An 18,414-nucleotide genomic window follows, 5' to 3' on the forward strand; every position below is an offset into this window, starting at 1 on the left:
TAAACTATTTGATAGTTGATCTAAGTCTCTCTTGTGCCCGAATATTAGTCAAAGAACACCGTTCTTTCTGCTGCTTCCACTGCTTGTTTCAACGTCCGAGAGATGGTCCGCAGCTGATCCTCAGTTACTGTAAATGGCGGCGCAAGCAGAATGTGGTCTCCGTTGACTCCATCGATAGTTGCACTACCTGGGTACAGAGCAACACCCTTCTCGAAGGCAAGTTGTTGTACCAACAAGCCAAACTTAGCTGTAGGTTCAAATGGCTGCTTCGATTTTTGATCCTTCACAAACTCAACTCCCCAAAATAAGCCCCGACCTCTAATGTCTCCAACTGACCTACACCTACTGAGATCTTCTCTTAGCATTCTTTCAAGGACCAACCCCATCTTGGCACACCGCCCAACAAGGTTATCCCGTCGGATAATCTTTTGCACAGCCAATGCAGCGGCACAAGAGATTGGATGGGCTTGGTAGGTGTGTCCGTGATTGAAAGTGGCTGAACCTTGTCTCAGAACGTCGACCACTCGCTTATGGATGAGAACGCCGGCAATGGCAGCATAACCACCTCCGAGGCCTTTGGCAACCGTCATGATATCGGGCACTACCTCTTCTTGCTCGAAAGCAAAGAAAGTGCCTGTGCGGCCAATACCGCACATGATCTCGTCAAGAATCATGACGATATCATACTTGTCGCATAAAGCTCTGACACCTTTGAAGTAGCCAGCTGGAGCAGCCACACATCCAGATGTTGCGCCAACTACTGTCTCGGCGATAAATGCAGCGACTTTTTGAGGTCCTGCACGCAGGAATCCTTCTTCAAGTTCGACCAGTAATCTAGCGGTAAATTGGTCCTCACTTTCGGAGCTGTCCTTGTAATGATAGGCAAAGGCAGGCGAGACATGAGATACATTGGGATAAAGGAAGCCATGGTAGGGGGCCCGGCGAGCAAGGTTTGTAGAGATAGACATGGTAGCCATTGTGTTTCCGTGATAGCATTGACGTCTAGAGATGATATGTACTTTGTCCAAATCACCCTTTTCGTAATGGTATTGACGAGCAAGCTTCAGTGCTGACTCGACAGCTTCGCTGCCACTGCCGACGAAGAATGCCTTTTCCAGGCCGTACGGGTTACCTTGCAAAAGAACATCGGCAAGTTCTTCTGCAGGTGCAGTGGTATAAGATTGTGTATGAACGTAGCTGACTTTGCGGGCTTGGTCGGTGATGGCTTGGATGACTTCCTCGCATCCATGTCCGACGAGCGCGACCGCTGCACCGCCACAGCCGTCGATGATGGTTTGGCCGCTGGACAACTTTAACTCGATTCCTTGCGCAGACTCAACCATGTAAGGATGTTGTACAAGGGATCTATGCATCAAAGCGCCTTCATGATGGATGGGCTTGATTGGTGTGGAGAGTTGATAATCCGGGGCATCACAGACGTCCCCAATCGTTGAAGGTGCCATGATTGGAATAAAAGAGGAATATGAAAGTGTAGAGATATTAGTAATCTGATATGCAATTTCTTGTCTTGCTTAATAGAATCCTGTATTATCTGGTTGAAGCCTCGACGTTCTTATAAGAGCCCAAAACCGAAATCCGATGGAACTCGTCGGAACTCGGGAATGATGAATTTTCAGCCAAACACCGACCAGCCGACTAATACCGGGCCATCGCTCAGTTGCAATGTTTCCATGACAAACAACATCGTGATTTATGATCCACTGAGCTGGGATTGTTCTGTTTAGGGCGTCGGTTTTGCTATCGGTTCTCTTTTTCCTAATCCGGTGACCGATGTGAGATCAAATATTTAACCTAACTATTTCCCGACCCTTCCTGACAAGATTGTTCTGCTCAAAGACATTTTGTTTATCGGAACTCGTGCCATCTTTCTACCAACATCCATATTGGTACCATAGTACGATGACTGCAGGCACAACTCTAGTTACCAACTGGCCCGAATCATCAAGTGCGTCGGACAATGAGAAGGGTAACGAAACCGACCGCTCACAACCCGGCGGCGCATCACCGACTACAACACCAACTCCCTTTGAGTTTGATGACCCTAAAGGATGGATCGCAGTAGCAGCAGCGGCTTGCTCTCTATTTGTTTACCTAGGGGTTATCTATTCCTGGGGCATCATGCAAGTGAGACTTGTCGAAGTGACCGGAACTAGTCTCACAACCTTGACATTCGTCGGATCATTAGCAACCTCGTTCATGATTTCACTCAGCATCCTTTCTGGTATGGCAGTCCGCAAGCTTGGATACCAAAAGACAGCATTTGCTGGCGGGCTGTTGATGGGATTGGGTGAGTTCCTTGCTAGCTGGACAACAAAGCATGTTGGAGCTCTGTTTGTCTTCCATGGTGTGATATTCGGGATCGGCGGAGGTCTATCTATCTTTGTAAGTTCAAGCAGTCCCCAACGCTCTTACATCCTATCTCACACATTTTCAGGCCTGCTCAACCGCCCCTCTGAGATGGTTCAAGAGACACCGAGGCCTCGCCATGGGCATCGTGTTCGGAGGAGGAAGTCTTGGTGCCGCTATCATGAGCATAGCAACCAATCTTCTTGTCAAGCAAGTAGATGTTGCATGGACATTCCGTATTCTTGGATTTATGCTTTGGGGAGTTTGCATACCAGCATCTTATTTCATCCAGCAACCTACCGGATCCGTGAACGCGGGATTGAAGTTACAATGGTTGGTTCCTAATCATACCCCTTGTTCTTGTGTCTATCAACTCACATCTTGCGTAGGTATCGGTTCAAAGAACCTCGGTTCCTTCTTATCATCGGCGGCACAGCGTTGTCATGCTTTCCACTGTTCATCCCACCATATTTCATCCCAATTTTTTCGCGATCAATGGGTTACTCGAATCAGATAGCCATTGTTATACTTGCATCCTGGAACCTCGCTTCGACTGTTGGGAGAGTCTTGGGTGGCTACACAGCCGACCATCTCCTTGGTCCACTTAATAGTCTGATTGTCTGCCTGCTTTGCATCGGCCTCAGCTCATTGGTCGTCTGGCCTCTCGCATCGAGCGTTGGTATCTTCTCCGTTTTCCTGATCTTCAACGGCATTGGATGTGGCGCCTTCTTTAGTCTTGTACCCCCAATGCTGGGTGCGACAATGGGTCCTGAGAATACGCTTGGTATCCTGCCTATCGTTTGGACTACTTGGTTTTGTGGCTTCTTCTTCGTAAGTACAGAACTTCCAAGCTCATCTAACTCCATGCTGATTCTACTAGGGTACTCCTATAGCCTCTGGTATCTATTCACTGTCGGGAAGCGATGGCGATGAGGATGTCTCAACCTTTAGGCCGGCTGCCTACTATGCTGGCTGCATGTCTATGGTAGGGTTGTGGTTCATCATTCTTATCCGCCTTGGTATTTCCAAGCGACTTCTCGTTTGTGTATAATTGGTTGAGCATAAATCAGCCCTAGCATTAGAATACCAGAAAGGTTATCCGCTGGAAGTACAATAGACGAAATCAGTAGGGCAGTTTATGCTACTTAGGCTACACTTCTTAGGCTACTTATTTCTATACCCTAAGACTTAGGATAACCTTTCTACTATCCAGTAGCCCAGAAGCTCTTGATTCTGTCTGGAAGACCTATGAGCGTACTGGCTAGCTAACTAGCGGTAGGACCCAGGCTGCACTGGAAGATGCTGTGTAATCTCATGTGACTGAAAATGGAGGATGTGGGAGAAGACTGCGAATGTTGGAAAGAGACAAAAAAGAAAAAGCCCGCATAAGTTAAATGCATACAAAAAGAGATAGGTCTTTGAATCTAAAGAGTTTTGAGGTACTGTTGTAGTGCTGGTGGCGTGTTGTGTTGATGTAGAGAGGAGAAAGTGATGCGTGTTGAAGAGTAGAAGGATAAAGATGGAGAAAGTTAAGGTTGAGGTGGAGGTGTAGGTAGACCAAGTTCAAAGGTTTGAGGTGGTAGGAAATGGGCTGGGTCAGTAATTCACTGCAGTGTAGAAAAGAGAGAAGCAAGAGATTGTAAGTAATGCGCTCAAATTGTAGAGGGACCAGGATTGACTAACTGTTATGTTGGTATTGGCATAATTTTGGTGGATCAATGATTGCAGGAGGAATAAATAGCTGTGCGTACAGCTCGGAAACTTCTTCTATATAACCCTCATTACAGAGTTTGGTTATTGCCCTGACACAGCGTATGTTCTTGGTGGGAAAGTAAGTTATTGAGAGAACCTTGATTTGATATGATGAGTTTTTAATCCATATGGATATTTTGTTGAATATTGAAGTTATTGAGAGGCTTGGACTTGCATTTTGCTAGTAAAGTACAGAAACAAATAAAAAAGTAAGTAATGCGAAGTTGAATTTATGTGTCCCACCATTTATTTACTCCTGTGTAAGCAAAGAACTTAGACTTTAATTGCGAAAGACTTCAATTGGGCTTACTACCTACCAACACAGAGACAATCCGGATTAAATGCAAAAGGCAGATATAATATACACTTCCGATTTATATCAGTCTAAACATATTCACTTATACTAAGGAAAACTAATTGCAAATACCAAATATACCTTACACTTCTAATCCAGTAGATAGCCATTTACACCCAAGAAAATCAAGATTAATTACAAATACTAAACATACCTCACACTTCTAATCCAGATTAATCTTCAAATATCCATTTACACTAATTATTACCAAGATTGATTTCGAACAATAAATATACTCATACTTCTAATCCAGATTAATCTATAGACATCTATTTACACCAACGATTACCAAGATCAACCGCTAAAGGAAGATATGGTATACATTTCTAATACAGATTGTTTTGCAAAGACCTACTAACTATCAAGAGAATTTATTTCCAGTGGAAGCTCACATAAGTTTATTAGGCTTTCACAACATTAATAACACTTGTCATCATTTGACGATAACGTGATAGCGTTTGACATACCCCTCGCTTAGAGTTCGCAAGTGACTTGAGCGGATAGTCGGAGTTCCTTTCGCAGTTGGTATCTTGAATAGTAGACACTTATCGGGTAAATCGCAACTGTCCCGGCTATTACTTTGCGTAGTATCCAAACTTGTTTAAAGTGTAACCGCAGCAGCACAAGTAAACTCCGCCATTCTGTTCTGAATAGCATTAACGCAGAACATGTCGTAGTGGTCGCTACAAGGCGTCTCAATATACAGGGCCAAGCGCGATGAAGAATATGTGTTATTAAATTGCGAAATCGCTTTGTTTATCTTTGTTGCTTTCGATATGTCTGTCATCTTGCTGCATTTTTGCAAATAATTCAAAAACAGAGCATTACAGCAGGGTGATATGAGTAAGCCAGTTCTATGAATAATTCATTGTATGTTCACAATCGGTAAATATGATTGAGGCCTCTTGAAGCGGAGAGTGTCTTCCGCCGAATTTGCTTTCGCAGAAGAACTCAGCAAGAAGATCACAAGCAGCTGGAAATTTGACTACGCTTAACGCGGTTTCGCAAAATGATGTGACTAACAAGCATTTAAAGAGAAAAATATAAATTACCGAGGTTTATATGTCATGTCGATATATCACAAACTCCAAATGTTCTTTGCTAATTATTCCACGATTACATATCGTATTTGATCCAGTTTCGCAAAAGTATCTGTTAAGTAAGAGCCTGAAGAGAGAGTTTCATGTGAGTAGATCTTCTAAATAATATCGCTCTACTTGAAAACTGCAAGTATATCTCATCTATCACGACCTCGCTTTCGCAATATATTAAATAAAAACAGGTTACACCAGCTAAGATTTCAACTTGTCTAACTTATATACAATAATGTAAATTGAAATAGAGCTTGCCAGTTTATTATATTATATTTTGCAATTTATATATAATAGTAGAAGCTGAAAGAATACAAGTAGTGTTAACTAAGAGTCAGGTAAGAGAGGTATAACGTCTCACGAGTGTAGCCACTAAGTTAACCAGAAGAAAGAATATAGCTTCATAAGTGAAGTATATATTAACCCTAACATCTAAATCTTGTATGCTGATGGATAGAATTTATCTAGTTACTGTCGCTAAACATGCTTTTAATTGAGAAATGGACATAATGGAATCTGCGTATTGAACATTCGTTTTTATCTGGTTGGTGTCTAATATTGTATTGTACCTCCTCCCCGGTTGCGAAATTAATACTATAAGTTATTTGTAGTAGAGTCTACCTGCTGTCTATAGTCTGTCTACTAATTCAGAAATTATCTGCGAAATTCTATGGTCAGTACGCTCTTTGATCTCCTGGTGTAGAACTGATATGCAAGTTAGGTGAACTTACGCAGAGTATCAACAGAGTTATCTCGCTGAGCGAATTGTAAATGTTAAGTGAGAGGCGCGGGAAGTCAAGTGCTGGTTACTGGAACTTAGAACAAGCTAATAGTAAATAATTCGCAAGTTGAAGATCATAACAACAACTGAGCTAATATCATGTCAGTATTGGGCTATCAGTGAGTTGGGAAGACAGCTAAGGTAGGATTTTGCAATGCTTAAGTAAGCAAGTTAATTCACAATACTGAACGTGGATGCCCCTCAAATGGTGAGGCAGCTGATTTTGGTGGTAAATTCGAAAACCAAGGGGTAGAGTCGACCAATCCGAAAACGCTAACAAATCCAGAGTGTTGAAAAAGCATATCATAAAATTTAAATTTTGGTTTAGAACAATACCATTAAAATTGAACTTGCACGTAGATAAAGCTCCCTATTAACTTTCACACGAGATTGGCTATATCAATTAAAAAAGGTCAAAGCACCCAAGATCACAACACATTTAAGCCGCTTGGTATGCGCTTCGATTCATCTAATTACGATCCCGTCGCATTCTAACGGGCAGGCGTACAAGTAGTTGCCCTCAATTAGCAGTCCTGATCTATACACACATAGCAATAGAGCTGCCAGTACACGGTTTGAGATCTATACTGTTACCCTGCACATAGCTGTTTTTTGTCATAGAAAGAACTTTTGTCTCGCTGACTATTCAGTAGATAGAATTGACTACTCATCATTGCAGTAGTAAAGCCTCCTGAGCCAGCCATTCGTGCTGTTACTAGGTTATTCCCTGAGACATTAATATGTTGTTATCTCCACTAAGTATTAGTAAGTGTCCGATGGCAAAAAAGGGCCATCGTTTTGAAGCACGGCCACCTGTGGAACAGGAAACAAAGACTAGTAGCTATTAGTGTTAACAGAAGAGCGGTGATCTGGCAGTTAGATAGGTCCACAAACGGCCCATCAACTACTCTGGGAAACCTTCCCGCTCTGTTGAGACGAAATGATAAATTAATGTCCACTTGGGCGATTGATAGTGTTTGTGCTTGATCGACCACAGGGTCACCGGATATATAGTGAATTATCTACGCGCCAAACGCGCGGTCTGTTCGCGCCAACTCGGATATAACGTTACCAGTTTTGTCAAATATCCGACAGTGTTGGTAGGATAGAAACAGTTTGTTTATCTAACGATCCTTATAGTATCTACATATCTCCATAGGACCATTAAAGGTACCTAAAATTATGGATTTGCAGTCGATGCGTTTATCGTCCCCTGTTAAGCGCAGTAGGCCTACGAGGATCCATTGAAACATAGGGCCGACATTGCGTTTTCAATCTAGATAGTAATGTGAAACATTATCGGCAATGCGACTGAAAAAAGACAAGCTCTTGGTTCAAGGGTTTCCAGCTCTGCACGGATCAACAGTTGTTCTTTCAACATGCACAAGTCGCACTGCCCGAGACGAACATGTTTCAAGCATAGGATCCTCAAACTGCGCCATGGATCAGATTCGGGACATGTTCAGGGGAGGAAGGTCTGTTATTTCAGTGACATAATATATCCCGAACGTCTATGCTGACATGTAGACGTCATGACTAGTCCAGTCAAATCTAGACTCACTCGGAATGAGGTAACGGGAACTAGAGCCGCTTTTGGGTTCATGAATCGTTGCCTTTTGCTTTTTTTCCCTCTTTTTTTCTCCTTGACGGTCCCAACTGACTAGGTCTACCGATTAATGACAACTTGGCGTTTCTATCTGTTTGTCTATCAATCCCAGTCCGATGAGTAAAGTCAGTGGAGTCGTTCTGATCATGACTCAATTCTTCAAGCTAACAGAGTGCGCTATGACAGATCTCCACATGGCACTCCAGATTGGTACTAAGGAGATGCTGTGAGTGCTTTCACTGGTCAACTTTCGGCAGTTAGGACATTTGGAATGTTGTGTTTTTGCAACTATCGAGCTTCGCTTGACAGCAAGTCGGCAGGCTCACTAAAGAACCCTCAGCCCAAACTTGAGCCCATGTGCCGATCTTACGGCTAGACCGAAACTAAAGGGTGATCTATCGGCTTGATTGGATAGTGCTTCGGAGGCTTGCAAAGTTGCATGATCTTCAGCGGGGGCAGGGGGCCGTTCGCGGTTCGAGGCGTGGATGATTACAGGAGCTTACCAAGTGGAAATCGGGGTACAATTATGTGGCCCGACCCGCCTAACAACTCGATCGAGCAGATACATAACATGTCACGATCTGTCATATTTTAACCTCATATTCCCCGACCCAAGCCCCGTCAACATGTCAATCGCCATCTGACAATAATGCATTTGTCGTGGCTGTTGGTCGCATGGGCATGTCTCGTGGGACGGGTGCTGAGTATCGATGTTGCGTCTTTTCTAGCCCAGATCCCTGAGTGTGCGGTAAGGAAGACTTGGTGGCTTGGTGACAGGCAGGCATAGCTAACATTGGAATCAGGGGAGCTGTCTGCTGGACCTGGCAGCAAACTCAACATGCGGAATCGATGTCGAATGTCTCTGTGCCGATCCCCAGCTGCAGACCGTCGCAGCAAGTTGCGTTCAGAGCAAATGCCTGCCCCGGGAGGCTCTCTGTGAGTTTGGCTGGAGCTGTCCTACTGCCCACTGTACGCTAACTAAGATGTAGATACGCTCAATGTTACCTCAGTGGCCTGCGACTATCCCATACGCGACCGACATCAAAAGTTCGATATATTAGGCATCGCCATGGGTGTAGTCACCATAATTATCGTCGTTGCACGGATTTACCAGAAACTGAAGTTCGAGAGACTATTACGGGCAGATGATTGGGTGATTATCGTTTGTTTGATCACCTGCATCGGCAACACTGTCAATTGTGTCCACGGTCGTAAATACTTAATCACTCATTCAGATATAACACCGATACTTACCAATAATAACAGTATCTGGCAATGGCTTTGGAAGGGATGCTTGGACGAACACCCCATACACCATCAGCGAATTTCTTCGCGTTAGTTGCTTCCCTCGTTCCTTAGTTGTCAACCTGTTAACAATTTCTAGTACGTCTACATCGGCCAAACCTTCTACGCGGCCGACGTCTTCCTGACCAAAATTTGCGTCCTACTCTTCTACCTCCGAATCTTCCCCGTCCGATCGGTACAAGTAATTATATGGACGACAATTGGAGTCGCCGCTCTCAGCATGGTCGTGTTTCTCGTACTGGCAATCGCGCAATGTCAACCAATCAGTTTCTTTTGGAATGGGTGGGATAAACTTCATGAAGGACACTGTATTGGCATCAATCCATTGGCTTGGTCAATTGCAGCTGTCTCCATCGCCATGGACTTTTGGGTGCTCGCAATCCCAGTGTTCCAGCTCCTGCGTCTCCAGATGAAGTGGCAGAGGAAACTGGCCGTCACAATGATGTTCGTTGTCGGTACTTTGTAAGTGATAATCCATTCGTGACATAAGCTCTGCCACTAACTATCACTCAGTGTCAGTGTCGTCAGCATCATCCGTCTGCAATTTCTCGTTGCTTTTGGCAAATCCACGAACCCCACATGTAAGTTCGCCCTTTGCATGCATGACCCTAGCTATAATACTAAAAATATTCAAGGGGACTTTTTCGACACCTGTTATTGGTCGGTAATCGAGATTAATGTCGGAATTTGGTGTGCCTGCATGCCCGATCTACGACTCCTCCTAGTCAAGGCATTCCCAAGGCTCAACAGCAGGAACGATTCCAGACCATCATACCACAACAAGAGTGGGAGCTCGTCGAGAAAACACGGGGTATCGCCGCATATTAGTTCTCACCAGACCGAGCACGCCATATATAAGGGGAGTTCGCGTCCAGAACTTCAACCAGACGCGTCATCCAGCACAGCTGAGCTTGTTGAGATGACACGATTTTTTAATGAAAGTCCCAACCATAATGTAGCATAGAGAGATACCCATAGAATAGACATTTTCTTTTCCCTTCCTACATGGGCGATGCTCCAATTCTATTGAACACTCTGTTTGTGAAGAACCTACTGAACCACATGTTGAACAATTTGAAGGTCTCATGCAAAAACATATCAGGCTAGCTTGTGGCTTGCATGGCCATCCTTTCCTACGTAAATTCTTTCCTCTTTCAGTTAGTCACAAATAATGCCGCGGCGAGGTTGGGATAATCCTTGAGTGGCAATCTCCCTTGGAGTTTATCAAGGTCACATTACGTGCAGTTGAAACAGCAGGCTATTGAATGCACTTGAACATAATCATAGGTATCTTCAACACAGTGGCGTCTAAGATTTGCATAGAGGACCTGAGTGATTTCAAATTGGCCGCAGGTCTATAGTAGCGTACCCACTCAGCCAGAATTTAAGTCTTGACGTCACGAAAATCACAAAAGGCCCAGCCTATCGTCACGTATGCTTGGGATTCCATCCACCGAGTTTAAAGATCAGATAGGCCAGTAGCCAGAACAAACTACATTTGATTCGAGAGATGAATTCTCGTAGCAGAATCGTTACTAATCGCCCCTTGCGCTTGGCAGAATTTGGTCGTAATTCGAGAATAAAAAACATTGAAACTTTACAATAGCTTCCCCGTAGACCTGTTCAAAATTAACGAACATTTAACCAATTATTTTAGAGATGGGCACATTTACCTCTATGGAGTATCAGTGACATGCAATATTTCCAAACGATCTCGCATATCGTAAGGAACGCATGAAATCAAGCGAGCTCTGCAAACTCAATCCACTGAAACAAAATGAAACTGCTGGTTTGCCTGAATGAGGTACGGGTATATGGATATAAGAGCATACCTAGTCGTTGTTGAGATCTTACAGTGACAGGAATTAGTTATCCGATAGCAGTCAAGTCTAAGCGTGATGGTTCTTCAGTGATACGAGTTACTACTATGACAGATGCCGTGGCACTATAGCAGATGTTGGCGGCTTGACTGACTCGATCCCTCCACATCAATCAACAGGGGTAATAAGGCGGCCGACACTCAGCTAGGTGGGTGCGGATCGGAGTTTATATGGGCTACGTGGTCCCTACCCCAGTAAATGATCTTCACAAACAAAAGTCCCTGATGTAAGATTCGTATCAGTAGTAGAAACGGTTGAGAGAATTATTATTGCCCGAGGCAAAGTGAACAGCTAAATATTATTAAATATTAAACAAATTATATAACAGATTACTACGAAACCCTCGTATGTTGCTGTTTATCTCCAGGCATGGGCTATTTCTAGTGATTATTGTTATTGGGAAATAAGATCACTGTATGTGTTATTTTCACCTGGCGCTTATGGGCTCGCACCATGTAACTCTAGTGATTTTATTGCTTAACTACTTCGGCATTTCCTTTCAAGCGCTTTAAGTTTATTATTCACTAAGAAGGGTGTATAATGTTACAGTGGGGTCGATCGATATTATACGATAGAAGCATGTGTGCCAGTGATCCCATCCTTGACATAAGATGGTGTTTAGACTCATTGGAAATGGGTAGACTGGATCTTTTTCCATTCTTCTACGGCTAAACATTATGATATGTTGTGTGCAACGTGTCAATAATAAACTTGGTGGTTAACCCAGGTAGACCTCTAAATAATAAGACAACAACTACTTGATAGCATTATGAGATCAAGCTTCCACACGAAGGCGTACAGAAACTATCTATGCAACTACTCCGCCTGGCTTCAGAAAACCACCGACTAAACACAAGGTTGAGTAATGTACTCTCAACAAAATTATAAGAGTATAGGGTATGTTGTGGTTATATTGTAAGGGAACGAACGCGCAAGCCGTCACGTAGTCCACTCTTGCACTGTACATTTCCACTAGACTTATCACCTCTAGATTGCTAAAAGGAAAGGATATGAGCAATATAGGTTGGTTACATGATGGTCAATCTGTGACTGTGAAATCTGATAAGTAATCTTTGGTCATATCACATCAATAAGAAACATCCGTGATTAACATCCAAGGTCTGACTGCAGATGTACTACGCAAGTATGCATACAGTATACTTGTCCAAGCAATTGGTCTGAGCTATTGTTTCAGAGTATCGTGCTGTTTGCATCAGCTTCTAGCTCCATTGTTGATTGTTCTTCAGTAGCATCAGGCCGAGAGCACGCATACAATGTGCCATAGTACATCCCATCATGCTCGGCTCATGAGAGAAGTTGCGCTCACCATTATGACTTCATTTCTGGTGAGACGTGTCAACTTCGCGAAGGCGGGGTAAAGATGGCTGAGACACCAAAAGAGCAAGTCAACTCAACAGCTTCTTTGATAAAACCTGTTTTCATGCAGAGATTCAGCAGATCAATATCAAAGCGCTGACAATGAAAGTCAATTGTCCAAGATCGACCAAAATCCACCACTGGCGATGCCGAATCTCTTATCTTTTGTTGTCTTTTCAGCTCTGTCTAAGACACGGCACGATGGAGATAGTTCATAGATCTGCAGTGGCTGCATATGGCGGCGCGCAAGATAACCACAGCTGGACTTAAAATCATCTGGCCCACAGGTGGAAACGGCTTTATTGGACGGAATGTCTTTGGATAGGTATTTCAGCTTTGACGTTTGTCTTTGATGAGCAAAGACAGATGTAATCAGTGGCTTCGAAATCATGTATAAAGAGGTCGGTCTTTCAATCTCATCCTTCAACCATCATCATCATATAATCAAGCCCAGTTACTGCTGTCATTATACTCAAAATCACCATACTTTTTGTGAAATTATCTCACCCATCACATCATGCCAGGTCTTGTAAGCGAGCGTACTTGGAGCTGCCTGGCAGACATCCTGCCTGGCAGACATCCTGCCTGGCAGACATCCTGCCCGAAGGACAAGTCCTCCTGCCAGGAACAGAAGCATATAAGAAAGCTAGTAAGGGTGCCCACCTTCACTTCCGTGTAATCTACTAACAGGTTTACATAGTCTTCGTTGGCAACTTGAACTACCGCTACACTAATCCAGCTGTCGTTGTCCAAGCTAGGTCTGTCGAAGATGTCAGATTTACCGTCACATTCGCCAAGAAAAATGAGATCAAGCTCACTGCCAAGAGTGGTGGTCACTCCTTCATGGGATATTGTCTCAACGAAGGTGGAATCGTTCTTGACATGAGCCAGATGAAGGGATGCCATGTTGACTCCGAGAACATGACCATTGATATGCAAGGCGGACTTCTCTGGGACGATGTCTACAATAAGTACTTGCAGGATAAGCGCGACATTGTCATCGGTGGACAGTGTGCCTCTGTTGGTGTGAGCGGTTTCACTTTGGGTGGGGGTATCAGCCCTTTCTCGCGTAGTTATGGGCTCGGGTGTGACAATCTGCTCGAGATGACTGTCGTAACTGCCAGTGGCGATGTAGTCACGGTTTCAAGAGACGATAAAGACCAAAAGAAACGTGATCTCTTCTGGGCTCTTTGTGGTGGAGGCGGTGGAAATCTTGGTGTCACTGTCTCGATGAAGTCCAAGTTGCGCAAGTTGAGAGACCAAGCCGGCAAGGTCGTGTCTGGTCAGTTCACATGGAATCTTCCACAGCAACAGGAGGCTTTCGATGAGGCCATGCAGACTTTCAACTCCAACAAGTGGCCTTCTGAGTTGACCATCGACGCTTTTTGGTCGCACGGACAGAATAAGCAGCTCACCGGTGGGATGACAGTCATCTACAATGGCTGTATGGAGAAGGCACAGGAAGCCCTCAGGCTAATTCTTGCCCACGGACCCACTGACAACACCCTACAAGAGATGTCTTGGACCGATTGTGTCGAGCAATCTGAGGGTTGGGATACTGAAAGCAAAGTCTATCACCACCATGCGTCATTCATATTCGCTGAAGGGGCCATCACCCCAGAGCTCACTTCTACCGTTGCGGGCCTTGTCAAAGAAGCCACCAGTGTCGTCGGCATTACGGAAGAAAACAAGTTCAACAAGCCGAAATGTCACTTTTCATGGAGTCACATTGGCGCCAAGACAGAGGAGATTCCTGCCGAAGATACAGCATTTTACTGGCGCGATGGTCACTACGTCGCTACATTCAAGGCACAGTGGACAGACAAGAAGAAGCGTCACGACGTCATGAACTTTATGACCAAGTGCAAAGCCAAGCTGTCACCATTTGCAATTGAACAAAAGGCTGCATATGTAAACTACATTGACGGCACAGTTCAGAACTGGCAGGAATCATATTATGGAAAGAATTACACTCGTCTACAAAAGGTCAAGTCCGAGTGGGACTCCGATAACTTCTTCAATCACCAGCAGTCTATCAGGCCAGTTAGTCATGTCACCCTCACAACGTCATCCAGCAAGGAAGTTTTAGACAAGGCTCAGCTCCAACAGGAGGTTTGGTGGGAGGATAGTGTGTTTACTGTCGCAGGAGCAGCTTGGCATGTCCAAGGCGGACCAGTCGTTGTGCTTGCGAGATGCTGAGCACAACGGGCGCGAGTCTATTGAAGACGAATCCTCATGGATGCTCCATTATCTCAGACTTTTTACAAACAACGTTGAGTCTCAAGATTGATTAGTGAACTTGATAATAAATAAATGTCGAACTGTACAAGAGTGAATCCATTCTCATATGATGGTGACAGTGATAGGATTTGTGTTTAACCGCTTTCAGTTGATGACAGTGTTTCGTCCTAAGTTATATCGCCGGGAATTGCTTACCGCTACCATCGCTCACATGCTCAGCAAGACGTGACAACACATAGACGCTCCCTAACCCATAGCATCATTATTATAAGGTATGACTCGAAAATGGCACTAAATTGCTTGAATGAGATTATGTGAGATGGGATGTAACGAGAGTAGGCCTAGGCTTACACGCACCTTGATCTGGCCAGATGAGGCTTTGCTTCTTTAGCAGCTTACTCAGACTGGTGCTTATATTCAACCCTCATTCGACTATCACAAAATCCTGGCGGATACATTTCGGAGACAAATCTGATATAAGACTTCGACTGAGGTCCGAAGTTTATAATACATAACGACGGATACGAACACAACATAAACTCACCAGCTGACATCTCAACATGAATGCTCCAGAGTCGGATAACCCATACGCTCCCAAGCAGGCTTTGAAGCCCACCCCAGAGCTATATAGCGAGCTCGTAGGCGATGGCATGGAGCGACTTGCCAGTGCATCCATCTCGTTCATCGATTTCTCCTCATCCTCAGAGGCTGTCGTTCATGACGTCGGTTGCGGTCTGGGCGCAGCGACTGCCGCTGTCGTAGCTGCGTCTAATGCCAAAAACACAAAGATAACCGGAAGCGATATTGACGACAACATGCTCAACCTCTATCGTGAGCAGATTTCTAAGAACAACTGGCCAGCCGAAGCCGTAAAGGCAGACGCTACTGCCCTCACATTTGGGGACGAAAGCTTCACTCACGCCATTGGCAACGCGTTGCTGTTCGTTCTCCCGAATGATGGTATCGACGCGACGAAAGAGATACATCGTACTCTCAAGCCAGATGGAGTCGCCATTGTCAACTCGTGGGCATACGTACCAACTCTGCCCGCCATCGTCGCCGCCTGCGAAAAGACACGGCCAGCTGGAACACCACTCCCTCGTCAAGGTCTTGAGAAGTGGGAAAGCGAAGACTTTTTACGAAATATCGTTATCCATGGGGGGTTTTCAGCTGACAAGGTAAAGCTGGAAAAGAAGGATGTGTTTGTCACCATTGGTGACCTGAAGCATTTCTCGACTATGCTTTGGAGTTTCATTGGAGGAACGTCTAGTGCGGGTTGGTTGGAGTCAGATGAGGAGAATTGGGATATTGCAGTTGATACAGTTGTTGAGGCACTCAAGAAAAGTGAGGGATCCGAAAAACTCGAGAATGGGAAGAATAAGATTATGTTCAAGGCTAATATTGTGATTGCGAGGAAGTAACTGACGAATAGTTGGACTATCAGGGTGGTCGATGCAGCGACTAACCCGAAACGCATTTTTGTCACAAGATAGATACATTTTCAGCCACTCTGTCGATTCATTATAGCATAGATTATACTGTCGTTACAGTCGAGCTCATTACATCATTAAAACTTATCCGCTGACCGATCCTTGGTGAAACCACCAGTGTCGGCGCGAATCTCCTCCTTGCCCTGGGTACCGCCGCGACCACCGGGCTTTCCAGTGACTGAGTTGGGAATATCATGTCCCGTAGCGCTGATGACCTCGCCAATGCCTGATTCTCGGCCCTCATGCTCGTTGAGAGCATTGTCAGCTGCGTTGGCTAGCGAAGTTGCACCAAGACCGCCTGCGGCCTCGCCATCGCGCTGCGCAGGGTTGGGAACGGACTTGATTGTGTTCATCTTGCCTGCGTCACCAGGAACTGCATATCGATTAGAGATGGACTTGGCAGGAAGAAGGATATGGGAATGGAAAGGTCGTACTGGATGTGCCATCCTTGGCCATATCAAAGAGATCTCCGCCTTCTTTAGCATCGGACATGACGGATTGGTTTGTATGGGTTGTGTTTAAAGGTGTAAAGATACGTTATTGGATTGAGGATAGAGAGAGAAGAAAGCTGACATCTGAGATGATGTAGGAGAATTATTTATATCTATAAAACCATCCAGGCTCTTGCATGATGTCATGAGCTTCGTTGTCGGTGCTATAGCTAAAGGCTTGGTAGTGACGTCAAAAACACCCATCACTGACGTATCGATATTGAAGAATCCACTTATCACGATCGCGATGGAAGTTGTTCAATTGCAAAATATCAATCTAGCAGATACAAAAGTAAATGAATCTAATCCAGTTATGGACTGGCTGTGTATGTCTTGTCATGTTGCTGTGTGGTGCAACCAACCGAAGCGTGTGGCATCATGGCCGGGAACCCCATCAGCCTGACCTGGCGAGTAGCTTCTCAAGCTCATCTTTCCAAAGCTCCGCCTTGATATAACTATCATGGCCAGTCGTCTCCTTGCTAGCAGGTAGAGTAATCGCCCGGCCATACCCAGGTGTCATGTCGTTCACAACACCATCCTCGAGAAAACCCAACTCGACAGGGTTCATCCAGTCATCAGCAGTATTGACAGCCGTCAAAGGAACCTTGATCTTCTTGAGTCCGGCCTTGGGGTTGTATGTCTGAGACGAATTCCAAGCGTAAAGCTGATCGTTGGCATCGAACTCTCCCAAGCGAGGGATGATGCCTTGGTCCACGTACTCATCTATTGCTTTGCGTGTGGGGAAGCCACGTTACCAATAAGCGGGAGACGAGAGCATGGTTAGCTGGATCATAAGCGAACCGCCAAGGCCAGCAACAGACTGTTCTTTATAGTCGCCACCTTTCCATGCTGGGTCAAGAGTGATGAGTTCAGTTATGAACTTTCTGAAGAGACGATTGTGTCCGGCGACTTCAACAGGGGAGGAAGAGATAGGCATTAAAGCATCCGAAAATCCAGGATATTTAGCTCCCATCATCCAAATTTGCATTCCACCCATGGAAACACCGAGCGTCAAGCGCGTTCGGTTCAGTTCAAAGTGGCTAGTTAATAGGAGGTGGTCGGCGCGGATAATATCGGGATACTGGTACTTGGGGAACGAAGCGCGTAAGCCAGTGTTGCTAGGTTTACTCGAGTTTCCATGTCCAATAGCATCACGCATGATGATGAAGTAATCATTGGCGTCGAGCAGTTGACCCTTGTTGAACAAGACAGCGCCAAAGTCTTCGCTTAGAAACTGCTCGCCGGATAAAGTAGTAGAGTGAAGGAGAACAACAGCATTGTTAGAGCCATCTTTGTTGACTTTGAGCTTGCCAAGAGTCTGGTAGTGGATTTCGAGGTCGTCAAGGACCTCGCCTGTGTCAAAGGTGAAGTTGGCTATGTTGAAGAAGCCATGTTCTGGTTCAGGCCAGGGATTCTTTTCTTTTGCGGCATCAACCAAGGGGTTTAAGAGGAAAAGGGAGAGGAGAGTTGCAATCGAGGATTTCATGATGCTTTCCAGAAGGTGAAGTAAGTGTTTTGAGTGATGAGTGATTGATAGTTTGAGATATCCATTTCTTTTAGAAATGTAGTTGGTTTATATACAGATTTTGAGTACATATGTCTCCGAGACTGAGCCTCTCTATATCGTGGTGCCCAGTATCTTGCAATTGGTGTTTGCAATTGGTGTATGCAATCTGCT

At 44.9% G+C, this 18,414-nt stretch overlaps 7 protein-coding genes across 7 annotated transcripts; 4 read left to right on the forward strand and 3 right to left on the reverse strand.

The window, feature by feature from the left end:
- Positions 1-18: 18 nt before the first annotated feature.
- EDB82DRAFT_500173 (pyridoxal phosphate-dependent transferase) lies at positions 19-1,165 on the reverse strand (the record flags this gene model as incomplete). Its single annotated transcript, XM_025735505.2, has 1 exon — positions 19-1,165. A coding segment is annotated over exon 1 (929 nt), but the record flags the coding sequence as incomplete, so codon positions are not given.
- A 755-nt stretch (positions 1,166-1,920) lies between these two features.
- EDB82DRAFT_575394 (major facilitator superfamily domain-containing protein) lies at positions 1,921-3,782 on the forward strand (the record flags this gene model as incomplete). The annotated part of the gene is made up of 4 exons (XM_025735506.2): positions 1,921-2,403; positions 2,456-2,700; positions 2,757-3,198; positions 3,248-3,782. The coding sequence occupies 4 exons, from the start codon at positions 1,921-1,923 to the stop codon at positions 3,416-3,418; spliced, it is 1,341 nt and encodes a 446-aa protein (XP_025586206.1). The 3' UTR covers positions 3,419-3,782.
- A 4,648-nt stretch (positions 3,783-8,430) lies between these two features.
- On the forward strand, positions 8,431-10,085 carry EDB82DRAFT_575395 (uncharacterized protein; the record flags this gene model as incomplete). The annotated part of the gene is made up of 8 exons (XM_065609960.1): positions 8,431-8,700; positions 8,756-8,888; positions 8,942-9,163; positions 9,219-9,286; positions 9,337-9,719; positions 9,771-9,838; positions 9,893-9,947; positions 9,983-10,085. The coding sequence occupies exons 1-8, from the start codon at positions 8,602-8,604 to the stop codon at positions 10,083-10,085; spliced, it is 1,131 nt and encodes a 376-aa protein (XP_065464920.1). The 5' UTR covers positions 8,431-8,601.
- A 2,946-nt stretch (positions 10,086-13,031) lies between these two features.
- Positions 13,032-14,846, forward strand: EDB82DRAFT_556131 (uncharacterized protein; the record flags this gene model as incomplete). Its single annotated transcript, XM_025735508.2, has 3 exons — positions 13,032-13,043; positions 13,091-13,163; positions 13,215-14,846. The coding sequence occupies 3 exons, from the start codon at positions 13,032-13,034 to the stop codon at positions 14,711-14,713; spliced, it is 1,584 nt and encodes a 527-aa protein (XP_025586208.1). The 3' UTR covers positions 14,714-14,846.
- Positions 14,847-15,308: 462 nt separating this feature from the next.
- EDB82DRAFT_536821 (S-adenosyl-L-methionine-dependent methyltransferase) lies at positions 15,309-16,176 on the forward strand (the record flags this gene model as incomplete). The annotated part of the gene is made up of 1 exon (XM_025735510.2): positions 15,309-16,176. The coding sequence occupies exon 1, from the start codon at positions 15,316-15,318 to the stop codon at positions 16,174-16,176; it is 861 nt and encodes a 286-aa protein (XP_025586209.1). The 5' UTR covers positions 15,309-15,315.
- Positions 16,129-16,858, reverse strand: EDB82DRAFT_500182 (uncharacterized protein). Its single transcript, XM_025735511.2, has 2 exons — positions 16,680-16,858; positions 16,129-16,618 (listed from the first exon to the last, which is right to left on the reverse strand). The coding sequence occupies exons 1-2, from the start codon at positions 16,735-16,737 to the stop codon at positions 16,323-16,325; spliced, it is 354 nt and encodes a 117-aa protein (XP_025586210.1). The 5' UTR covers positions 16,738-16,858; the 3' UTR covers positions 16,129-16,322.
- A 130-nt stretch (positions 16,859-16,988) lies between these two features.
- EDB82DRAFT_500184 (Alpha/Beta hydrolase protein) lies at positions 16,989-18,387 on the reverse strand. The gene has a single exon (XM_065608618.1). The coding sequence runs from the start codon at positions 18,220-18,222 to the stop codon at positions 17,488-17,490; it is 735 nt and encodes a 244-aa protein (XP_065464921.1). The 5' UTR covers positions 18,223-18,387; the 3' UTR covers positions 16,989-17,487.
- Positions 18,388-18,414: the final 27 nt, after the last annotated feature.

The sequence above is a fragment of the Fusarium venenatum genome (genome assembly GCF_020744135.1).
Source record: "Fusarium venenatum strain MPI-CAGE-CH-0201 chromosome Unknown EDB82scaffold_2, whole genome shotgun sequence".
Lineage (NCBI taxonomy): Eukaryota > Fungi > Ascomycota > Sordariomycetes > Hypocreales > Nectriaceae > Fusarium > Fusarium venenatum.

Excerpts from the sequence above, each read along its gene's own strand:
- EDB82DRAFT_500182 (XM_025735511.2), bottom strand. The coding sequence starts at position 16,737 with ATGTCCGATGCTAAAGAAGGCGGAGATCTCTTTGATATGGCCAAGGAT. Across the intron at positions 16,619-16,679 it reads GGCCAAGGATGGCACATCCA|TTCCTGGTGACGCAGGCAAG; the intron begins GTACGACCTTTC and ends ATCGATATGCAG.
- EDB82DRAFT_500184 (XM_065608618.1), bottom strand. The coding sequence starts at position 18,222 with ATGAAATCCTCGATTGCAACTCTCCTCTCCCTTTTCCTCTTAAACCCC.